The sequence below is a fragment of the Lampetra planeri genome, chromosome 28 (genome assembly GCF_965212315.1).
Source record: "Lampetra planeri chromosome 28, kcLamPlan1.2.h2, whole genome shotgun sequence".
Lineage (NCBI taxonomy): Eukaryota > Metazoa > Chordata > Hyperoartia > Petromyzontiformes > Petromyzontidae > Lampetra > Lampetra planeri.
In genome coordinates, this window is record NC_136134.1 from 533,350 (window position 1) to 553,596 (window position 20,247).

Sequence of the window (20,247 nt, forward strand, 5' to 3'; positions counted from 1 at the left end):
TGTGCTGTGCGTATGGTGTGGTGTGTGCACTGCTCATGTGTTTGTGCTGCTGTGTGTGCGCGCAGGCGTCCGATGGCACGCAATGAGGTGGTGGAGCTGACTCGCGTGCTGGATACGTGGCTGGAAAAGCTGGGACCCATGGAGATAGAAGGTCCCACACCTGTGAGTGAGCCTCGGGGTGAAGATGGTGCTGCTCCCTGTGCAATTGTCTTGATGTGTACATTTGTGTTTATACGTTTGATAAGCCATTTATTGACATTTATTATTAGTGCACTGAGTCTCAAGACTCGTTTTCAGGAGGGTCCTGCCAAGTGTTTGCAGTAGGGGGTCGATGTTGCTCTGTGTATGCATTTTTGGCTAATGGGAGGAAACCGGAGAAGCCAGAGGATACCCATGTAGAACAGGGGAGAACATACAAATGTAGTGGATTCACGGAGAGTGGAGACGACTTGTATAGGCAACACGCTTATTCCAATAACGGTAACAATATCAGTCTTCCACAAAGGGCAGCGGCCCTTTTACCTACTGCCTGGGGAGGTACGGCAGCGGGTCTAGGGGTCCCAGGGTCCTAGGCTAGCTGGTCTTCTGGCTTTGGTCTTCAAACTGGCCCCGGACCCGTCCAGAGAGTTCCAGGGGGGGTCTCGGGTGATCCTAGAACACCCCACAGCCCCCCCCCCCCCTGCTTTGGGGCTGGGGAATGTAGCGACCCTCATGCCGGTCCAAGTTACTGCCTCTGGTGGGCCCTGTCTGCTACTGCAGGTAGCCCATTTACAGTGCGACACAAACTCCATTCAGAAAGGCGCCCAAGTCGGGCACCAATCCCAGGCCCTTCTTTCTGTGAGGCACGAGTGTTACCACCAACACATTTCTTCCTAGTTTTTCTTTCGTGATAAATATTGGTGTCATTCGGGACCTTGGCAACCACACTAGCTTGCAAACACCCAGCGCTGTCCTATGACCTCAACCAGCTCTTAGCACTCATTTTCTGGAGTGCACCAAGCCTGAGACAGGCATGTGAGTGAGATTCCACCTCGAAGTGGCAGTGAATTGCAGCTGTTGTCATGCGTCTGCTGTTGTCATAATTTGCGTGCATATAGATTCACTCCTTGCTGCAGCTGGTGCAACAGGAACAATGCATATACAACGCGGTTTTCCACGAGGTCATCCGGCAGGTCAGCGTGCAGTGCACGGAGAGGGGACAGCTGCTGGCCAAACTGAGGTGTGTGTGTGAATGTGATTGTTTATTAGCATGGTAGGGAGCGGTAGTGTAGTGGTTAGCGCGCCATGCTACAAACCCGGCGATCGAGTTTTATTCCCGATCACGGCCAACACCAGTGACGATTATCTGAACCGGTCCTGGGCCTCCCCGAGGTCTACTCAGCCTCATGAGTACCTGGTGTGATGTGTAACATCGCCACACGGGAGACAAAGGCGGCTGGGCGTGGTGTTGGCCACCCACCCCCACATGTGCCATCCAGGCCTTCATAGGTGCTCACTAACAGGACTTGCCCCAACAGTCTGTTAAGGCTATACGGGGGATCTTTGTCCTTGTTCATTAGCATCATCAACCCCAACTCAAACCCCGAAAATGCATTCCAATGTCACGATTCTTTGTCACAATTTGATTCATGATTAATGTGTCATCTCCTTTGTTCTGTCTTGTCATATGTTCTGCTTTGCTCCTACTGTTTTGTCAATTCTGTTCGTCTATAGGTATAATTAATTTGTCTCTCTGCCCTTTTGTGTCCGTTTCATTTACCATCGTTCTCTGTGGTGTTCACTCTCTCTTGTCTCACTGTACACGGCGTTTCCGCACAGTCTGTAATAACCACTGTGTATAGTGGTTATCCATCCATTAGGCTTACCCAAGGCTCTGTTCTGCCGAGAAAGGGAGTTAAGTTACCTGCCGGTTCAATATAGTATCTTAGGACGCAGTTGTACGTAGATGCCGCATGCACCCACATTGTGCTGTGTTGGTGTTTGGGCAGGGAGCGATACTCGTCCCTTCTGAGCCGCGTGCCAGTGCTGGTTGCCGGGCTGCACGGGGATGTCCTGGCAACTAGAGCCCAGCACCGCCGCCTCATGGAGCAGCTCACAGCCTTCCAGACGTCTGTCAACCGGATGGCCAGGTCACATGGAGTCTCAACAATAAACAGTCTCACCACCACACGGCTTGAACACCACAGTGCTTACACAGCACAACCTCACCACTACACAGCCTCTACACCACACAGTTTCACCGCCATATGGGCTTGGCGCACACACCACACACCCCACACCCTCAACGCCACACGACCTGAACGTCACATGGCCTGAACGTCACAAGGTTTTAACACAACTCAGCGCGTACACCACATCGCCTCACCGCCACACAGCCTCACCACCACGCGGCCTCGATGCCACGCAGTGCATACACCACATATACACTAAAGACGTCACACCACATATACTCTAAACCCCATTTACCATGCACACCATAAACACCATTTACCAGATACACCCTTAAAAACCTTTCCATGCTTCTCTGCACACTTTAAATCTTTTGAAAACAGATGCATGCTTGGCTTTACACTGAGACACACAAACAGCAACACATGACTCAGAGAACATTTGCAAAATATAAACAATATTAACTGTTAAGAAACGTATGTGGGCTTGGGCAGGACACATCGCTCGGTACAAAGGACAATGGCCATTGGTCAGGACTAATGGCGGAGTGGCATCCAATCCTTCTTTCGTGTAGCTGATGCAGATGCAGAGCAACAACTACAATTTCACATTTAGGTCAAGCCAAATAACCGCGGCGTAAGTAGCCAACCGTGCTGATCAAGGACATTAAAGGAAACACAAAAATGTGAAAATGCCCACTGTGGAGATGGAGCATCAACTCGTGTGCAGGAGCTGATTGTTGCATCACAAGACTGGGCGATTGTGAAAGCTTGGGGGGAGGCCTTTATCCAGCAGTGGAAAGATAATGGCTGCTGATGATGATAGTGCCACAAATGAACCACAATACCTTGCTGATCTCGTCATGGAGCATAAACCATCACACAAACTCCGGTCACCCTCGCAGTGGCTTTTGGCTAACCATCGAACACAGATGGTCGCTGTATTGCATGCTTTCAGATGCGCTTCTGCGGCCATCTGGAACACTCTTCATTCCAATATTAGGAAGACACTGGAGTGATGCACTTTATAATCTAGATTGAAAACTAATTTTTGAAAACTGATTTTTGTGTTTAGTTTGTTGTCCGTCCCCCGCACCTATGTACAGTTGAAAAGAAGTTCAGTGTACATATTTACGTACGTGCAAGCCTGCTGGTGACACCCTGGCCAATAAGGTGCCACACTAACAACAGTAGCCTTGTGGTTCTGCTTGTGCTCAGATATAATTTCTTTGCTTCTGAGTGCAGCGAGCTGAGCTCTGTGCGAGAGCGGGACGGCCAGGTGAGCGCACAGGCCCAGAGGGAGAGAGAAGACCTCAAACGTGTGCTGGACGAAAGCAGACGGAATGCCAAGTGAGGCCGCAAACGTGCAAACACACGCACAGTCATACCCGTCCACACACTCACACACTCGCAATTACATGCATTGTACATGCAAAGACACATTTATGCACCTAAGCAGATGAACCAAATTGCTGAAATGTATCCAACCTCATTACATCTTGGAATCTAAGCAGGGCTGAGCCGGGCGGTGTTGGCTACATACAACTATGATCCAGCACTTTAGAGGCAGCGAGGGTTGTTGGGCGTCGAGGAGCCATACCCCTGGCTCGCCAGCAGAATGTTTCCATCTGTACGGGGATAGAATGTTGTCGCCTTGTGCACGCAGTTATTCTCCGAGTGCTCCGTTTTCCTTCCCCATCACTCGTCATTAATAGGCTGAAAATATATTAAAATAAAAATTCAATGCAGGCCCCTCCTGAAAAGAGTGCCTCAACTGCACGTGGCTCTCCTGGATAAATAAGTAATAATGTAAACGTTCATGGTGCTTGGGCTGTTTGATAGTGCCTGCATCCTCATCTAAACTCACTGCACTCCATACAATGTGTACGCCATGTACCGTGCGCGAGTGGTGCTTCGCATCACTGTGTCTCCATACAGCCTGCTGGAGGAGTACCACAGTGTGTATGGCCTGCACCGACACCGGCTGGAGAGCAGCATGGGTGTCTTGCAGCGAGAGAGGGATGGCTGGGCCTCCGCTGCGTTGGCTCTGGCATCCCAGGTGTGTGGGTGTGGATGTGTGCTCAAGCGTGGCTGTTGTGAGCAGGGATCAACCTAATGGCCATGGTTCAGCGGGAGTCATTAAAGTCAAGTTGTTCTTCACTGTACCTTCATCATCAACAGCCACTGCCTTTTCGCTGCCGGATTAAGGTCTCCCTGTGCTTGTCACCATTTAGTCGGTCCTGCGATGCCACATTCGCTGTCAAGTGTGAACTGATCTCATGGCTCGATGTTCATGGTGGGCATCCTCTTGCGCACATTTTCTTCTAAGCTGCCATTCCTTCACCAGTGTCATCCATCGGCCATCGTCCTTTCCGGCAATGCGTTCCACCCAAATCAACTTTCTCTCTTTACAGTCAATTACATCTCTGATGTGTTTGTTTGTTCACTGGTCTGTGTGCTCCTCTTTCTGTAACTAAAAGCAAAATACCAATGTGCCTAAATAAGAATGGTTTTGGTCACTGTCTGTCTGTTACTTGCCATGTCATTTAGATTTGGACACACTGACAAAAGAAATGTAATATGCTGAAGAGTGTACATACAACTGCACCTCCGATTAGCACAGTTGGCTATGTACGGTGCAAAAGAAGTTCAGCATACATTGAGAGGTGCACTCTTGGAATTACACAAAGAGGCAGAAGGAGGAACACATGGATTAGAAAACATACACATGTGGGCATGGGCAGGGAACGTTACCCAGTCGGGATGATGAACGGTGCACCGACAGCCAAAGGAGAAAACATGCCTGAAAGTACGTCTACCGTGGAGTTGGAGCGATGACATATCTTAGTGTGCAGGAGCTAGATGTATTGGTTCATTGCGAAACTCTGAGGGATGGTGACGGCTTGAGGGGCCCTTTGTACAGCAGTGGATAGATGTTACTTGGTGGTGATGATGAAACATTTTACTTAGTGGGTGGCAGAAGTTTACGGACTTCGCAAAAATATTTTACGAGACATTTTATGGCAGAGTGTGGAAATAATTCTTCACACCCTTCTGCTCACCCCCCCCACCCATCTCAACCCGTCAGCTGACGGAGGAGCGTTCCATCGTGAATGCGCGCCGCCTGCGTGGACATTCTCAAGCCTGGGCCAACGTTGCACAGCAGCACTTGCTGCTGCTCAGCAATCGGGTAGCTGCGTATATGGCAGCCGCTTCCCCATGTGGGTGCATGGTCACGAGGGGGGAGTAGTCGTGTACCGGTTAGCGCGCTGCGCTATGAACCTGGCGACCTGAGTTCGAGTCCTGCTCGCGGCCAACACCAGTAACGATTATCTAAACCGGTCCCGGGCCTCCCCTTGGCCGACTCAGCCTCAAATGATTACCTGGTACGGTGTGTAAATATCACCACTGGGGAGACAAAGGCAGCCGGGCATGATGCTGGCCACCCACCCCCTCGTGTGTCATGCTGGCCTTCATAGATGCTCACTAACATCACTTGCCCCAACAGTCTGTGAAGGCTATAAGGGGGATCATTGTCTTTGTCTTGCTCACATTCATCTTTGTGCATTTGTGCGTTCACCGTACCTATGCATGTGAGTGTGTGTGTTAATGCTTAATAAAAATCTAAATGTCATTGTGGCCACAGTCCTTAATGCCACCTGTGGTGGTTGGAGGCCCGAACTACACCAGATGTAGCCTCTCCTTCGTGTTTGTGGGTGCCGTTCACTCTTGAGAGGCTCATCTGCTTTTAATAATAAAAAAATACCCAGGGTCTAACTTTACAGATTACCCAGGATCTAACGCAGGGTTTAACATACACCTAACACATGGGTACATTTGCACCAGCTTGCATACAAACGTGCTCTACACTGGTAAACGTGTTTGGATCTCTTGAAAATGAATGGGCCGTATAAATTCACTTTTATTCACCAGTCAGGATCCTTGGAAAGCCAACATCGGTACATGGCAAGTTCCGTCTGCCTGACTGCTCCCTATCGGCTCAGCCTTTCCAAAGCTTGGCAGGAAAATTCATCCTCACCCCCAGCAAAACAATCGAGGCCTGCACCACACAATGCAATTCAAATTCAAACCACAATTCAATGCTGGCTTCTAGGTGTTTGCTATTTTTAGTAACTCTTAAGCTAAAATCCTATAATGGTGTTTTCATATATGTGCATATATTCATGAGGGTCTACGTCATGGGACCTCATTTGCCAGTACCAAAATATGATAATAGGTTTTCCCCTTTTTCCTGGCGTAAAAAAATGGAAAACCTATTATTCATGAGTGCTTAAACGTATTGCATTCATATAAGTACACCCGTATGCCCTCTTGGGTATGTGGTGTCATCATTTTCATCATATAATGTATTTAAATATGTAGCACCACTCACAAAGCTACGCAATCACTGTGTGTGTATGGAGCACATAAGCGTTTGTGTAGAATGCACGTGCGCTTGTGTTGGAGTGACGGTGTGTGACGGTGTGTGTGCAGGATGGCAGTGTGGTGGCGGAGGTAGGCTCGCTGGTGAGCAGCTGGGCTGAGAAGGCAGCTCGCTTGGACAGAGCCTGCCTTCAGGCTGAGGCCAGTACGGCGGCCAGACTTCAACAGGCTCATTTCGGCCTCCAACGCTGGGTCACGCGTACTACAATCATAACGTAACGCATGCCAATGCACATCGACTATCAACATGCTCACTCTCGTGGAGTTTGTGCGCTCGTTGACATTTTTCAAAATAGGTGACGACCACAAATATATTACCAATGAAGTCTTGAGTAGCGGATTTCATTATAATCAACGCAGGTCTGTATGTACCTATTTATGCTGAGGAGGCTTGCTGACAGATCACGGGCAGTCGCCCTCCACTATAACGGAGGCCAGAGGAGCGACGCTCACAACAACGAGCGAAGTTCTGGGCAGCTAAAATGCAGTAAGTTGGCACAGTAGGGGGTCACAGGTGGTACATCTGCCAGTCATCTCAGTCTACCCATGGCACCTGGGTCTGTCCCGTGACCTGTCAGCAAGCCTTCGACACTTCATGTGGCCTCAAAGTGCACCTGGCCTGGCACAGGCACCGTGGTGAAGTCACCGCCACTTAGTGGTGAATGGCGGGTGTTATGTATGTAGAACCTCTTTCACACTGTACGTATCCAACCATGCTCATCACAGGTGCGGATGGTCTGATCAGGGGAGTCCTTGCTTTGGGCTTCACCTTGCCCACCTGGCCTCCTTCCCCATCCTATGCGTATGTACATTGTCAGTAGACCCCCCATAAGCAATTGTACGCATTTGGGTTAATCCCCCCTCCCTCATCCATGAGTATGTACTAAATGGATGGCCCCCATTCACTTGCCATTGTTGTGGCAAGGATTACCACTCAATGATTGGCCTATTAAGTCATTATAGGTGCTGCAAAACCGACAGCTGACCTCGTAAGGCGCAAAAATATTTTTTCTCGAGACACACGGGCCTATTAATTGATTGACTGTCAAGTATAATTTGTTTGTCTCTCATTGGCCTTGCAGGCCATATCAGCCAAAAATGTTTGTTCGTGAACGACACTCGTCCAAACGGTCTATAAAGGCAATACCGGGGATCACTTCAATGAATGAAATTGCATTTGTGTAGTGTCATTGATGACGGCACTATAGTGTAGCGACAGTACCGTGTGAGTGGTATTGTATGGGCGGAGCCTCTCCCTGGCACCTGATGGGCATACCAGGGGAGAGGCTGAGTAAACACGAGGGGGCACGTGACCGGATGAGGTAGTAACGAGGACCAGGATGAGGGTGAGAGGAACACGTGATGTGGGTCCTGAACCCTCACGAAGGATCTGGAAAAGGGGCGTGGCCAAGGGCGGAGCCTGGCCACGCCGCAGGGATAAAAGCCGAGCCCCAGGGGGGACCGGGGTTGGTCCTGGCTGGGAAGAAACCTCCTTCATCGTGGTCTTTGGTCTCCGGGCGTCGCACACGTGGCCTAGGCAGCGTGTTGGCTGTCCTGGTCCGATTTAGTACTTGTCCCATCCAGAGTGCAAATAGCCATCTCCCCCCAAGTTAAGTATAGGAATGGTGGGTTACCACCCTATGTCGTTATCCCGTTAGCATTAAGAGTTTATGTGATGTTAGTTAATAAAACGTGTTGCCTCCAAGTGCTAGTGTGCACCTCGATTGAACCCATTACATTTATATTGGGCTTGTGTATCGCAAAACGAAACATCTCACGTTGCAGAGCCGCCTATCAGCAGTTGAACCCATGCGACACGTGGTGACTAAGTACCTGGCCTGGCGATGGGCATGAGTCTGAGAGTAGGGGGTCATGATTGCTATGTGAGTAATTTGTGGGTAATCTTTATAGCACTTTGTCTTTGTACGCATGTGTGTCTTCTGCAGACAAGATGGAGAAAATGGATTTGGTTTCCCAGAGATGAATTTGATGGAAGAGCTTCAGGCTGACTTACAACGCTGGGCTGAGGTGAGCACGCTGTGTCAACTACGCCTGCATATGTGTAATAAGACTCTTTGAGACGACTTCTGGAATCCGTATTTTATTCACTTTGGGTTACATCTACTTCACGCTGCTGATAGACAACGTGAAGGGACAGATAGACCGAGAGAGACGCACTGCCACGTGGCAACTCGGAGCCCCGCTCTCGCGTGGCTCCTTCCTCCGTTGGTTCCCGTTCTGACCACGTGTCGTTCCTCTCTACCCCTATTTAATCCCTGGGTCACGTGGTACGCTTCAGCCAATCCTCGTTAGCCTGCATCGAATCTTCCAGGCTCCCTTGTCAGCTCCCGGGACCACGCCCCTGACTCATCTCCCCATTGGCTGAGGCCAAAGCCAGCAGAACCAATCTCCATAGCTGTCACCCTTCCATCACGTCAGGGCCATGCCCCCAGGCTTCCCCCCATTGGCTGTAAACCAGAACCGGCAGAGCCAATCACCATGACAAGGTGTGATACGTCAGTGAGCCGGATATATTCTCATATTACATATGTATACAAGTACAAAGACACAAATCCCCCGTATAGCCTTAACAAACTGCTGGGCCAAGTGCTGTTAGGGAGCTCTTATGGAGGCTGGCACAGTACACGAGGGGGTGGGTGGCCAGCACCATGCCCGACCGCCTTTGTCTCTCCAGTGGTGATGTTTACACACCGCACCAGGTACTCATTTGATTCTGAGTCGACCTAGGGGAGGAGGTCCTGGACCGGTTGTGATAACTGTCACTGACGTTGTTTGCTGGGTTTGTAGTGTAGCGCACTAACCACTACACTATCGCTCCTCTATACCAATACCAATACCCGTCATTCACCACTAAGCGATGGTGACGTCATCACGGCACCTGTGCCAGGCCAGGTGCACTTTGAGGCCACGTGAAGTGTCGAAGGCTCTTTGACAAGAGGTCATGGGACAGACCCAGGTGCCATGGGTTGGCTGACTGAGATGACTGGTAGATGCACCAGCTGTACCCCCCAATTTGCTGTAATTTAGTTGCTCGGCACTCCGATCGTTGTTGTGTCGCCCCTCTGCCCTCAGTTGTTGTTGGAGGGCGACTGCCTCCAAACACTCAGTAGCGTATTTCACGAGCCTCCTCCATCGAGGCCAATCTAAGATACCACTGGTACCGGTCTTTGGCAAGTCCACTCAGCTCCACATCCTCCCGTACTGCATCAGTCCATCTTTTCTCCAAACCCATGTCGTGCCCGTTTAGCCCCCTCTATACGGCCAAACAGAAGCTGCTTGGGCATGCTTTGGCTGGGCATGCGGGGCTATATGACCCAGCCACACACAGAAATACACACAATAGGGATGGGACAAATTCAAATCCACATTCAGATTCTTCCCATTCCCACTATGAGTTATATGCACATATCTCGATGTTTCATGAAGTTGCTAACCCTTCTCTTCCCCCTCCTTTTACATTTGTATTACAAACAAATAACCGATAGTTACATTATTTGCTTTAGCTCCTTCCATAAACATTTGATGAGGTGATGCAGCGGTAGAGCAAGTGGCTCACAATTAGAAGGCTGCCATTTAAAATCCTCGCTTCAACTATCAGAATCAGAATCTTTATTTAGACTCCAGGAGGAATTCGATGAGCTATGAAGCTCTGTTTCACAGATATCCAGTTGGGGCGGGTCAGAAAGTTAACAACAACACAAAATACAAAAATCAAAAGTAGTGCAAATTGTAGGAAAGATAAGCCACTCACTAAAATTAAATCAAGGAAAATAAATAAAGTACATGAGTACATTTTAAAACGTATGCTTTCGTGACAAATATCATCCATATGTAATAAAGCTCGTTGAGGCGACTTCTGGAATCCGTCTTTTATTCAACTTGTATTACAGCTTTCCTTCACGCTGCTGACAGGCAGCGTAAGAGGGACAGATAGAGAGAGAGACACACTGCCACGTGGCAACCCGGAGCCCCACTCCCGCGTGGCCCCCTTCCTCTGTTCATTCCCGTTCTGACCATGTGTCGTTCGTCTCCACCCTTATTTAATACCCGGGTTACGTGGTACATTTCCACCAATCCTGGTTAGCCTCCATGGAATATTCCAGGCCCCCTCGTAAGCTGCCGGGACCACGCCCCTGACTCATCTCCCCATTGGCTGTGGCCAAAGCCAGCAGAACCAATCCCCTACTTACAGCTGTCACCTTTCCATTACGTCAGGGCCACGCCCCTAGGCTTCCCCCCATTAGCTATAAACCAGGACCGGCAGAGCCAACCATCATGACTAGTTGTGATACGTCATTGAGCCGGATATATCCTCACATTACACATATACAGAGGTTTTGGGCTAACGAATTGGCATGTTCTGTTTACGTGACAACCCTCACTAATTATGGGATCTAACCCTAAAAACCTGTATCATAGATACACGAGTACAAATTGCAAAAGTACATCGATTTCTGCCGATTTTTCAACACTAAGTGCAAGCTTGGGTAAGGCAGCAAAACAACAACAAAACCAGTCCCAGACCTCACTAAAACAACAAAAAGTAGCTCAATAAGATTGCACATTAAACTTGAACTATTGATACACAGGTAAAGATCAAAGTTATGGTACTCATCTTCTGCTTCAGGATATTTTGTGAAGGAAACAAGGCGTTACTGCTGCAATGGCAAAGGCTATCATTTGAGCAAGGGACTCACTTTGACTCCTTTCATAATAGAAGAGTTTATATTTTGAAATGTTTACTGTACAAAGTGAAGTTGCTCAGCCCCCATCACTGCCCTCCGGCGTGTGTGGACAGAGCCTGGCGGAAGATCTGGAGCGCTTTGGTGGAGTTGAAATGCTGGAGCTCACGAAGGAGCTCGCCTCTCTGGGTTCCATGTCAGCTCGGCTCACAGCGCTCTCTCAAACTCTCCATCACGAGCATTGCCATGGTCATGTTACTGCTCTTCAAATTGATTATAAGGGGGAAGAGCATCAGGCTGCAAACGAGGATCTGCAGAAAAGAGAAGTAAGCGATTTTAACGGTTGTCAGTGCCACACTGATGAGGAACAAAACATTGGTGATGGTGATGGCAGTGTAGTAGCGGAGGCTGGAGAGGGGTGGGAGCGTGTGGCTGGGAGGTTGGAGCGAAGCATGCGGTTCTTGCATGCCAGGGTGACCGGCGATAATGGTATGTGTCACTGTGAGTGTTTGGTATGCATCATACACATTCACGTGCTCCCTTCATCATTCAACGCCAGCCCATTGATTCTTACATCCATGTTGAGGACTTGGTCTACTATTCTGACTTGATTCATCTCATCCATACTTTGTTCAATTTCAACTCCCATACTGCCGGTTAAAACAACACACTCGACCACTCTTTCACTCACCCTGTTCTCCACCAACTCACCCATCCGCTCACCCACCCACTCACCCACTGCTCCTTCACTCACATTGCCCCCACTTTGAAACTCCCTGCCATTTTTTTCTCCAAGTTTTACAAATAATCTCGCTAAATTCAAGACGCGTGTTAACTTATCCATTTCAACTGAGATAGTGCTGTTTGTTGCTGTCCCCTTGATATTTTGGACCTTTGGGCCTGTTGTCAACAACTATGTAAAAAAAGAAATCTGATTGTGTTGTATGTAAATATGTATGCAATGACAATGACAACAATCCCCCGTATAGCACCCCAACACACACATTTGATGCCAACACCCACAAACACAAGTGTGTTGATTCCCTTTGCACTTTTGTCTCACTAGAGTGTGTGTGTGTGTTCCTAGGACTGGCAGACGCACTTAAGGATCTGTGCCGAGCATTTGAAACCTGGTCTGAAAAGCTGGTCCTGGCCTCCTCGTATGCACACGCCATGCCAGCTTCTGATTGGTTGCAGCTCGTTAAGTCCCTCTCAGATTGGTCAGTTGTTGTGATCAAGGCCCTGGTGTTGGTTGAGAACGTACCGTCTGAAGAGAAGAGCGAGAGGTGAATAGTGTTTTCAATACTCGGGTGCACATCTCCTGTTTACAGCCCTAGGCCAGTGGTGGAAATTCCACCTTTTTATGGCAGGGGCGAGTCTTCCCATAAGACAACCACGATTGACTTCCCAACATTTATCGGCCCCAGAGAGATGGTGGGTAGCATTAACCTCAACCAGGATTTCTAACTCGCAACATTCCGATTGCGAGCTGCTCACTACCACCGAGTCATCTTGCCAGTGTCTGCAATATTGGCAGTAATATTTAGTGGCTTTGAGCTACTGTTACGTGACCAGAGATTGGCACATATGATAGTCATAGTCAGGCCTGCCCAGAGGTGGGGGGCAGAAAGGACAATTTTTCCCCAGACCTCACATAAAAGAGGGCTCCACGGCGAGCCTGCGGATTGTGGGATAAGGGGACCCCACGTAGCATTCTGCCCTGGGACCTCCGGAACCTCCGAGTGGCCCCAACCATAGTCTTTGTGTGCAAGTGCCGGGCGGTGGTGGCGATGCACATGGCCTGTAATCCAGCACTGTGCAGGCAGCTAGGGTTGGTGGATCGCACACAAACGTTGTGAAACTCCCTTCCAGTGGGCATTCGAGGAGTTGCCATACCTTGGCTCGCCAGGCAAAGGTAGTACAGCAAGTGGACTAATCTCCATCTGTTTCCATTTCTACAGGGATATAGTGTTATAATTATTCAAATATGCTTTTTACCATCGTTACTGCGAAGTCTGTCCAGATAAATAACTATGTTTGCCTTCGATTGGCACAAGTGTATGTGTGTGAACATGCAGTATGAGAAGTGGAAGTGTAGCAGTTAGCAGCTGCACTGCGAACCTGCCGAACAAGTTTAAATTTCGCTTGCGACCAACATCAGTGACAATTATCTGAACCGACCCTGGGCCTCCCCTAGATCCACTCAGCCTCAAATTAGTACCCAGTGTGGTCTATAAACTTGGCCACTGGGGAGACAAAGGTGGCCGTCGTGGTGATGGCCACCCCCCTTGTGTGCCGTGCCGGCCTTAATAGGTGCTTGCTAACAGCACTTGCCCCAACAGTCTGTTAAGGCTACATGGGGGATCTTTGTGTTTTTTTGTATTTATAGTGGAGCGATGGATGCCGTGGTGGGTGCACTACAGGGCTGGGCGGGGCGTTTGTCGATGGCAGTGGATCGAGAAGCGTCCAGGCTGGCAGAGCAGGCGAGTGGCGTGCCCGTGTTAAACTCCACACATACCGGTCACACGCTATTGTGACGAACGACATCGGCGTGCCATCATGGCCAAAGTTGTTGACGCCACCTCACGTTTCTACCCTCCGCCAGGTCCCGCAGCTACTGCACAGTAGACACACAGCGACCTCCATCTGGCCCTAGGTTTCTCCCTTAGTCGCCTCGGTGGCATGCTGCGGTGGCGAGGTGTTAACTACCTCGCCTAGTATAGAGGTGGTCATGGATTCGATCCCGACCCTGACGCCTGTATATTTGGAGTTTACATGTCTCTCTCACAATGGTCACGTGGATTCTTCCCTGGGTCCTTTGGTTTTTCCCTCCACATTTAGAAACATGCGTTCAGAGTATTTGGCCATCTATAAAGGTCGATAAAATAAGCCACTTCGTTGCACTAAAATTTGTGGCCAGGTCACTACTGAAAAAGAGCTACATAGCTCAGTGGGTCTTACCTGGTAAAAAATTTAATAGTTTCATAGTTTAGCTGAGACCATTCAAATGTTGTCTCAGCAATCGACCCTCCCCCATCCCGCACACGTTCCACCCAGCATGGATAATGTTGCTGAATCGCATCTACAAACCTCACCTGTGGTGTTCTCCTGTGGACTTATCCTGTCTTGCCTCGAAATCCCTAGCATCCGTCTCTGACTCCTGTGCTCAAATGGCAACAAACCTCTTTTCGAGCTGCTTAGCATCCAGCTCTCTGGTCCAGACAGTAATACTGATAGCGCAGGCATCACTCCGTGGAACGCGGCCAGAGAATTCTACATATGTACGAAGAAGCCAAATTGCTTTTAACACATAGAGATGAAACGTTCAATCGCATCGTGTTTTACATATTGTATTTGTACATGCACAACCCCTTTTGCAATCTACTGATCGATGTACAGTACTTATATGCTCCATGCCTACACTTCCCAACTTTGCCAGCCCACACTGACCACCATGGTGAAGTACCGTCAAATAACCCCCATGACCCTCGCGGCGTGGGGAGGTCCTCATCCAGCAGTGGATTGACAGGGCTGTGCACACAAATAATGATGACAGCAGTGACAATGATCCGAGCGACACTCGCAACGATGATTGACGCTTTGTTCCGCAGTTGGGTATGGTGCGGGAGGGCATTTCGTCGTGGCTGGTGAGGGCTGTGCTCCACCTCGTCTCCCCATCATCACCATCACAACGAGGGGAAGGGGACGGCGAGGGTGAACGTGGCAAGGCCATGCTGAAGAAGGCGTCGTCTCTCGGCGGAACGATGTCGCACATCACTCGACACATTGCCAGGTGAGAGCGCACAGTCAATGCCTTTCACTCTCTTCATTATCATCACTTGTTCACCTTCATCATCGTTATCATCATCTTTACCTCGATGGAAATGATTGGAACTTCTAACTGTTGCAATTACCTCCCGCACCTCCGATTAGTATGGTTGGCTACGTACGGTGCGAAAGAAGTTAAACATACATATATTACGATCACCGGTGTAAACTTACGATGCTATTCAGAATTACCACAACATTCAATCTGGTTATGCTGTAGTAGAACACATTTTTTATTGTGTTGTTCGGTGGAGTCTTGGGCATGTGGCTGTATGTCTTTTCTATGTCCATCACACCGTGGTGTAGTGATGACCACATTTCATCCCCTGCCTTTATTCACAGAGCCTTGGAGAATTAATGTCAACGTGATTGCCGCTTCCTTTTTCACATTGAAGTTTTAATCTTCGCGTAGCCTAAACTGCTTGCTGTTGGTGTCATTTTCCACTCCAGGTTGTTTTGTCAATTCGTGCCATCACAACAAATGCTTAACAAAGGTGCCAACTGCAACACACGCTGGCACCCGTGATGTTGCACACTCAGTATCGTACGCAGCGTGGGTGCACGCATTGGAACTAATTGTGGCTTCAGCAGGCAGCTGATTTTATGCTTTAGGAGTATTTGGCAGCTGCTATAAATTTCCACATGAAAAGCCACTTCGTTGATCAATCATTTGTGGCCAGGTCGCTTCTGAAAAAGAAGCTAATAGCTCAGTGGACCTTACCTGGTAACATAAAAATACGTGACTTCTTTTTTTCGTGTGATTTGCTTACCTTTCCTTTACTTTTCACTCCTTTTGTGTTTTTGTATTTCTGACCCACCCCTTCTGGGCAGCTTTATAGCTCATCGGATTCCTCCAGTATAAATAAAGATTCTGATTTAGTTTTCTTTTAAAATGCATAAAGTGGCCATACTGGCTACTTGAGGCTTCTAAAGAACGATTATATCACTACCTTGCCCACTGCTTTGCCAAGCACATGTGATTTTAATGCAAATCAGAATGAGAATCTTTATTTATGGTGGAGGAATCCGATGAGCAATACAGTTATTGTTCACAGACTACCACTGGGATTGCCTTGGCACCACCACAGTGTTTTATGGTGAAACAGTGTATTTGTGCTTACCCATCATGCTAAACATATTCTCCACTGAGAGGGTTGACCACACATTGACTAAATAACCCATACAAAAAAATGTTTGTGGTATAATTGGGCATGTGAGATTACAAATTGCACACTTACATGTACACTGTACTGACATTTTGCAAACTGCCCATATTTTATTAACTAATAGTGCTTTTCAATAACATGTGGTGGTGGTTATATGTACTTTTTTTTTAAATCAACAAATTACTTCCTGACATGCAAATCACATAGAATACTCCCGACCTCATCACATCTCAGAAGCTAAGCAAGCAGGTTTGAGCCTCGACATTGCATGGATGGGTGACTACCAAGCACATCAGCTTGTCATAGGCAGCTGCGGGGCTGTGCTCTGTGGTGGGCAGCAGCGGTCAGTCCAGCAAAATCCCTTGTTGTACTGTAATTTCCATGTGCCCCATATCTATGTTCATTATCTTCACCAACCCACACTGACCGGCATTGTGACGTACGGTCAAATAATCCCCGTGACCTACTTTTAAGTTTATTTTAATTTCTTACACGGATGATCCCATTTTGCCAGTTATCCAGCTATCTTACACGGGAGATCCGTGGTGCTGTGTCATCATAGTGGCAACAAAACATGCAAAAATGTCAATATTGCAGAGCACGAGCACCAGGTCCTTACGGAATATTGCGCAACTAATAAACAAGGCATTTGATGGTCGTTAACGAGGTATTGCATGGCGTGGCGAGACCCTCATCCAGCAGTGGATAGACAACATGGCCATCGCGGGGTTGAGCGTAGTGGTTAACGCACTGCGCCGTGAACCTGGAAAACGGTATGCGGCAAGCACCAACAGCTGCGTGCGTGTCGAGGTTATGGAATTATCTGCAGTGTGACGCTCGCCGCTGTGGTTGTGCAGATGCTGTGAGGCTGTGGCGGCGTCAAGTGGAGGCAGCAGAGAGGGCATGGCGCTGCGAGACCTGGAGGTGGGGACATTGCCTCAGTGGTCATCAAGTGTTATTATTATGGTTGTTGAGTGGCTCGTGGAGATAATGGTCTGCCTGTATCAGTCTGGCAAGCACTGCTCAGATTGCGGGGTCAATCCCTGGGCCCCCAGTGCCACGGTGGCGAGATGTTAACGACCTCGCCTGGTATACAGGAGGTTGTGGGTTCGATCCCGACCCTGACGCCTGTATATTTGGAGTTTGTATGTTCTCCCCGTGGTCACGTGGATTTTTCTCCACCAGTTTTTCCCTCCACATTTAGAAACATGCGTTTAGAGTATTTGGCTATTATAAATTTTCACATGATAAGCCACATCGTTGAGCTATTATTTATGGCCAAGTCACTTCTAAAAAAGAGCTACATAGCTCAGTGGACCTTACATGGTAGAATAAAAATGAGTTTATAGTTTTTAAAGACCAGCATGTGTGTGTGTGTTTATATGCAGGTCGTTTGTCTTTCCCCCCCAATGTTTTATTCCGATTTTCTCCTCCTGTGATCCCTTCAAATGACCTGTAGCCCATACGGTAGGGGCAGCACTTTCTTACATGTCCTGCCACAAAGAGTGAGAATCAGAATCTTGATTTATCCTGGAGGAATCCGATGAGTATTGAAGCTCTTTTTCACAGATATCCAGCAGGAGTGAGTCAGAACGTTACAATAACAAACAATATAAACAACGATAGGAGTGCAAAGTATAGAAAAAGTTAAATCACTAAAAAAATTAAATGAAGTAAAAAGTTGCAATTGCATAAGTAAACCAATTCCAAAGCTTGGACAAGGCAGTAAAAACAACAGCAAAATCAGTCCCAGATCACACCAAGAAAAAATACATAGTCCATCAATAACAATGCACATTAATATTGAACTATCGATACTGCACGGGTAAGGATGAAAGCTACAAATTACCTTTGCAAATGCAATTGTAATGTTCGTCACAAGACAGTCAAGCAGATATTTTACAATTTTCTCGTTTTTTATACATCACTGTGAGCATACTTGCGTGCGAGTGTGCACGTGTTTTGCATTCACTGAATATTTTCGTGCGGTTTTTCACTTATTGCAGGTGGAATATTCTGAATGGATGGAAGTTAGTCAACTGTTGCTGCTTGAACTATCGTCTCATCAAATCCCTCCAGCGGACACTGCCGAGGTGACCGCTGTTTGTCTGCGGTTGCCCCGTCCACATTAAAAAGTCATCTTGTGTGCAAATCAGCCACGATATTTCTGGATTCACCTCACTCAGTCTGGATAATAGGACCGAGTGATCACTACACACGCTTCGTCACTGTAAATAATTCCACTTTATCTCTACTGCACAAATCACATTTTTCTGTGACTGACATCTTTTACATGATGGTGCGATTGGAAATGGTATTTTTGTGCTTGTCTCCGATCACGTGGGAGGCCCTCATCCACTCATCCAGCAGTGGATTTACAAAGGGCTGTACATGTTCAAGATAAATGTGGTATGTTATGTATACAATGTGAAATGTCAATCATAATAATCATCAGAAGGGCTTGTTATAACAATCCCAAGGGCATCCTCCAGTCTGCAATTATGTCTGATTAATGTTTCCTACAGAACCACAACAATGTTCACGGGCAACTCGGATATGGGTGATATCTGAATCGCAGCTTTGATCTGTGCCGCATCATCACGCGTCATGTGGGACATGAACAATGTATGTCAGCGTAGCGGCGCCACTGCTGGGCAATAGGGAGCACTTTCACTTGTCTATTTTCCACCATGGCAACCTGTGAGCAGATGCCACAAAGGAACCTCCATATCACCAACACGCAGCAGAGTGCTGTGCCCTCTGCGTGTGCGGCGAGAGATGCGATGCAGACGTCGCATTGTAACACGCACCACCCCCCCCACCAACCCATGTAGCTGCTTGCCTCCTTCTGTCCTTCATATCCGTGTAATGCTGACCTATGCGCACATGAACCATGGGGACAAATACAGCTCGATTAAGGATCTGTCATGCATTTGGTTTGAGAGTGATTAAAAACCAGTGTACGTATATATGTTGAACTTTTTTCGCGACGTACGTAGCCAACCGTGCTAATTGGAGGTGCGGGAGAAGGAGAATAAATTAAAGAAGTACATTTTCAATCTAGATTTAAAAGTGCATAGCTCCAGTGGCTTCCTAATATTGGAAGAAGTATATCTGAAAGCGTGGATTTCTTGGCGATGTTTGCAGACTGAAGACAAATGTTCGGACGCTACGGAGAAGAGTGGCCCCACCGTGCAGGTGATCGGACATGACGCCAACGTGGAGGCCAGATCCCTGAGCAAAGAGATGTCCGCACTCGCATTGGTATGGCTCCACAGCAAGCACAAGGCTTGCAGAGTTAGATCGTACGGTGGCATCTCGAACTAACATTCTTCAGGGTACTGGAAAAAATGAACATTAGATTGGATATTTCCTGCCATAAAAAGGCATGCATTTTATGCTGTCTGATTTTCATTCTCTGCTTCTCTTTCTCTTACTGCCTCTGATGCTGTACTGTTCTCTTACAATCTACTAATTCTACAGCCCTGTTTGTGCAGTCTCAGTGTTACATCTCTCTCTGCTTCTTTCTCAGTACAGCACCTTGCCTCTCCTCTCTGCTTACATCTCCATGTCGTGAGTTTCTGCTTCCAAAAAACGCCTTCGGTTTAGAGCCATGCAGCTCCTCACGCATTTTTTCTTCTTCACAAAACCCAATGTAAAATATTGTAAATATCACGTTGAGTTGTTGATACAGATGGCAGCTGAAACGAACGCTGCATTTTACAACATACATTTTACAACTGCAATGGTGATAGTTGCTGTCATGCTGATAAAGGCACATACGGGTGCTTATGATGAAGTGATCTCGATAGCAATTAACATTTTAGAAATTTTACTTGTTTAGGTTTCCCCTCATACGCTGGCTTCTGAGTCACCAATCAAACGCACGGTCGTGAGATGTGCAGAGCAACGCTGCAGCATCAGGGTATCCGTGTCCCA

At 48.0% G+C, this 20,247-nt stretch overlaps 1 protein-coding gene across 4 annotated transcripts in view; it reads left to right on the top strand.

Moving 5' to 3' along the window:
* Positions 1-20,247, top strand: part of AXDND1 (axonemal dynein light chain domain containing 1) — a 43,508-nt gene that overhangs the window by 14,347 nt on the left and 8,914 nt on the right. For all 4 annotated transcript variants that reach the window (XM_078607610.1, XM_078607611.1, XM_078607613.1 and 1 more), the window contains 15 exons: positions 66-162; positions 1,098-1,219; positions 1,989-2,129; positions 3,414-3,518; positions 4,107-4,227; positions 5,257-5,358; positions 6,663-6,826; positions 8,558-8,639; positions 11,431-11,803; positions 12,402-12,600; positions 13,704-13,797; positions 14,926-15,107; positions 17,166-17,232; positions 18,315-18,401; positions 19,456-19,572. In XM_078607610.1, coding sequence (XP_078463736.1) covers positions 66-162; positions 1,098-1,219; positions 1,989-2,129; positions 3,414-3,518; positions 4,107-4,227; positions 5,257-5,358; positions 6,663-6,826; positions 8,558-8,639; positions 11,431-11,803; positions 12,402-12,600; positions 13,704-13,797; positions 14,926-15,107; positions 17,166-17,232; positions 18,315-18,401; positions 19,456-19,572 — 2,053 coding nt within the window. The remainder of the gene's footprint in view (positions 1-65; positions 163-1,097; positions 1,220-1,988; positions 2,130-3,413; positions 3,519-4,106; positions 4,228-5,256; positions 5,359-6,662; positions 6,827-8,557; positions 8,640-11,430; positions 11,804-12,401; positions 12,601-13,703; positions 13,798-14,925; positions 15,108-17,165; positions 17,233-18,314; positions 18,402-19,455; positions 19,573-20,247) is intronic.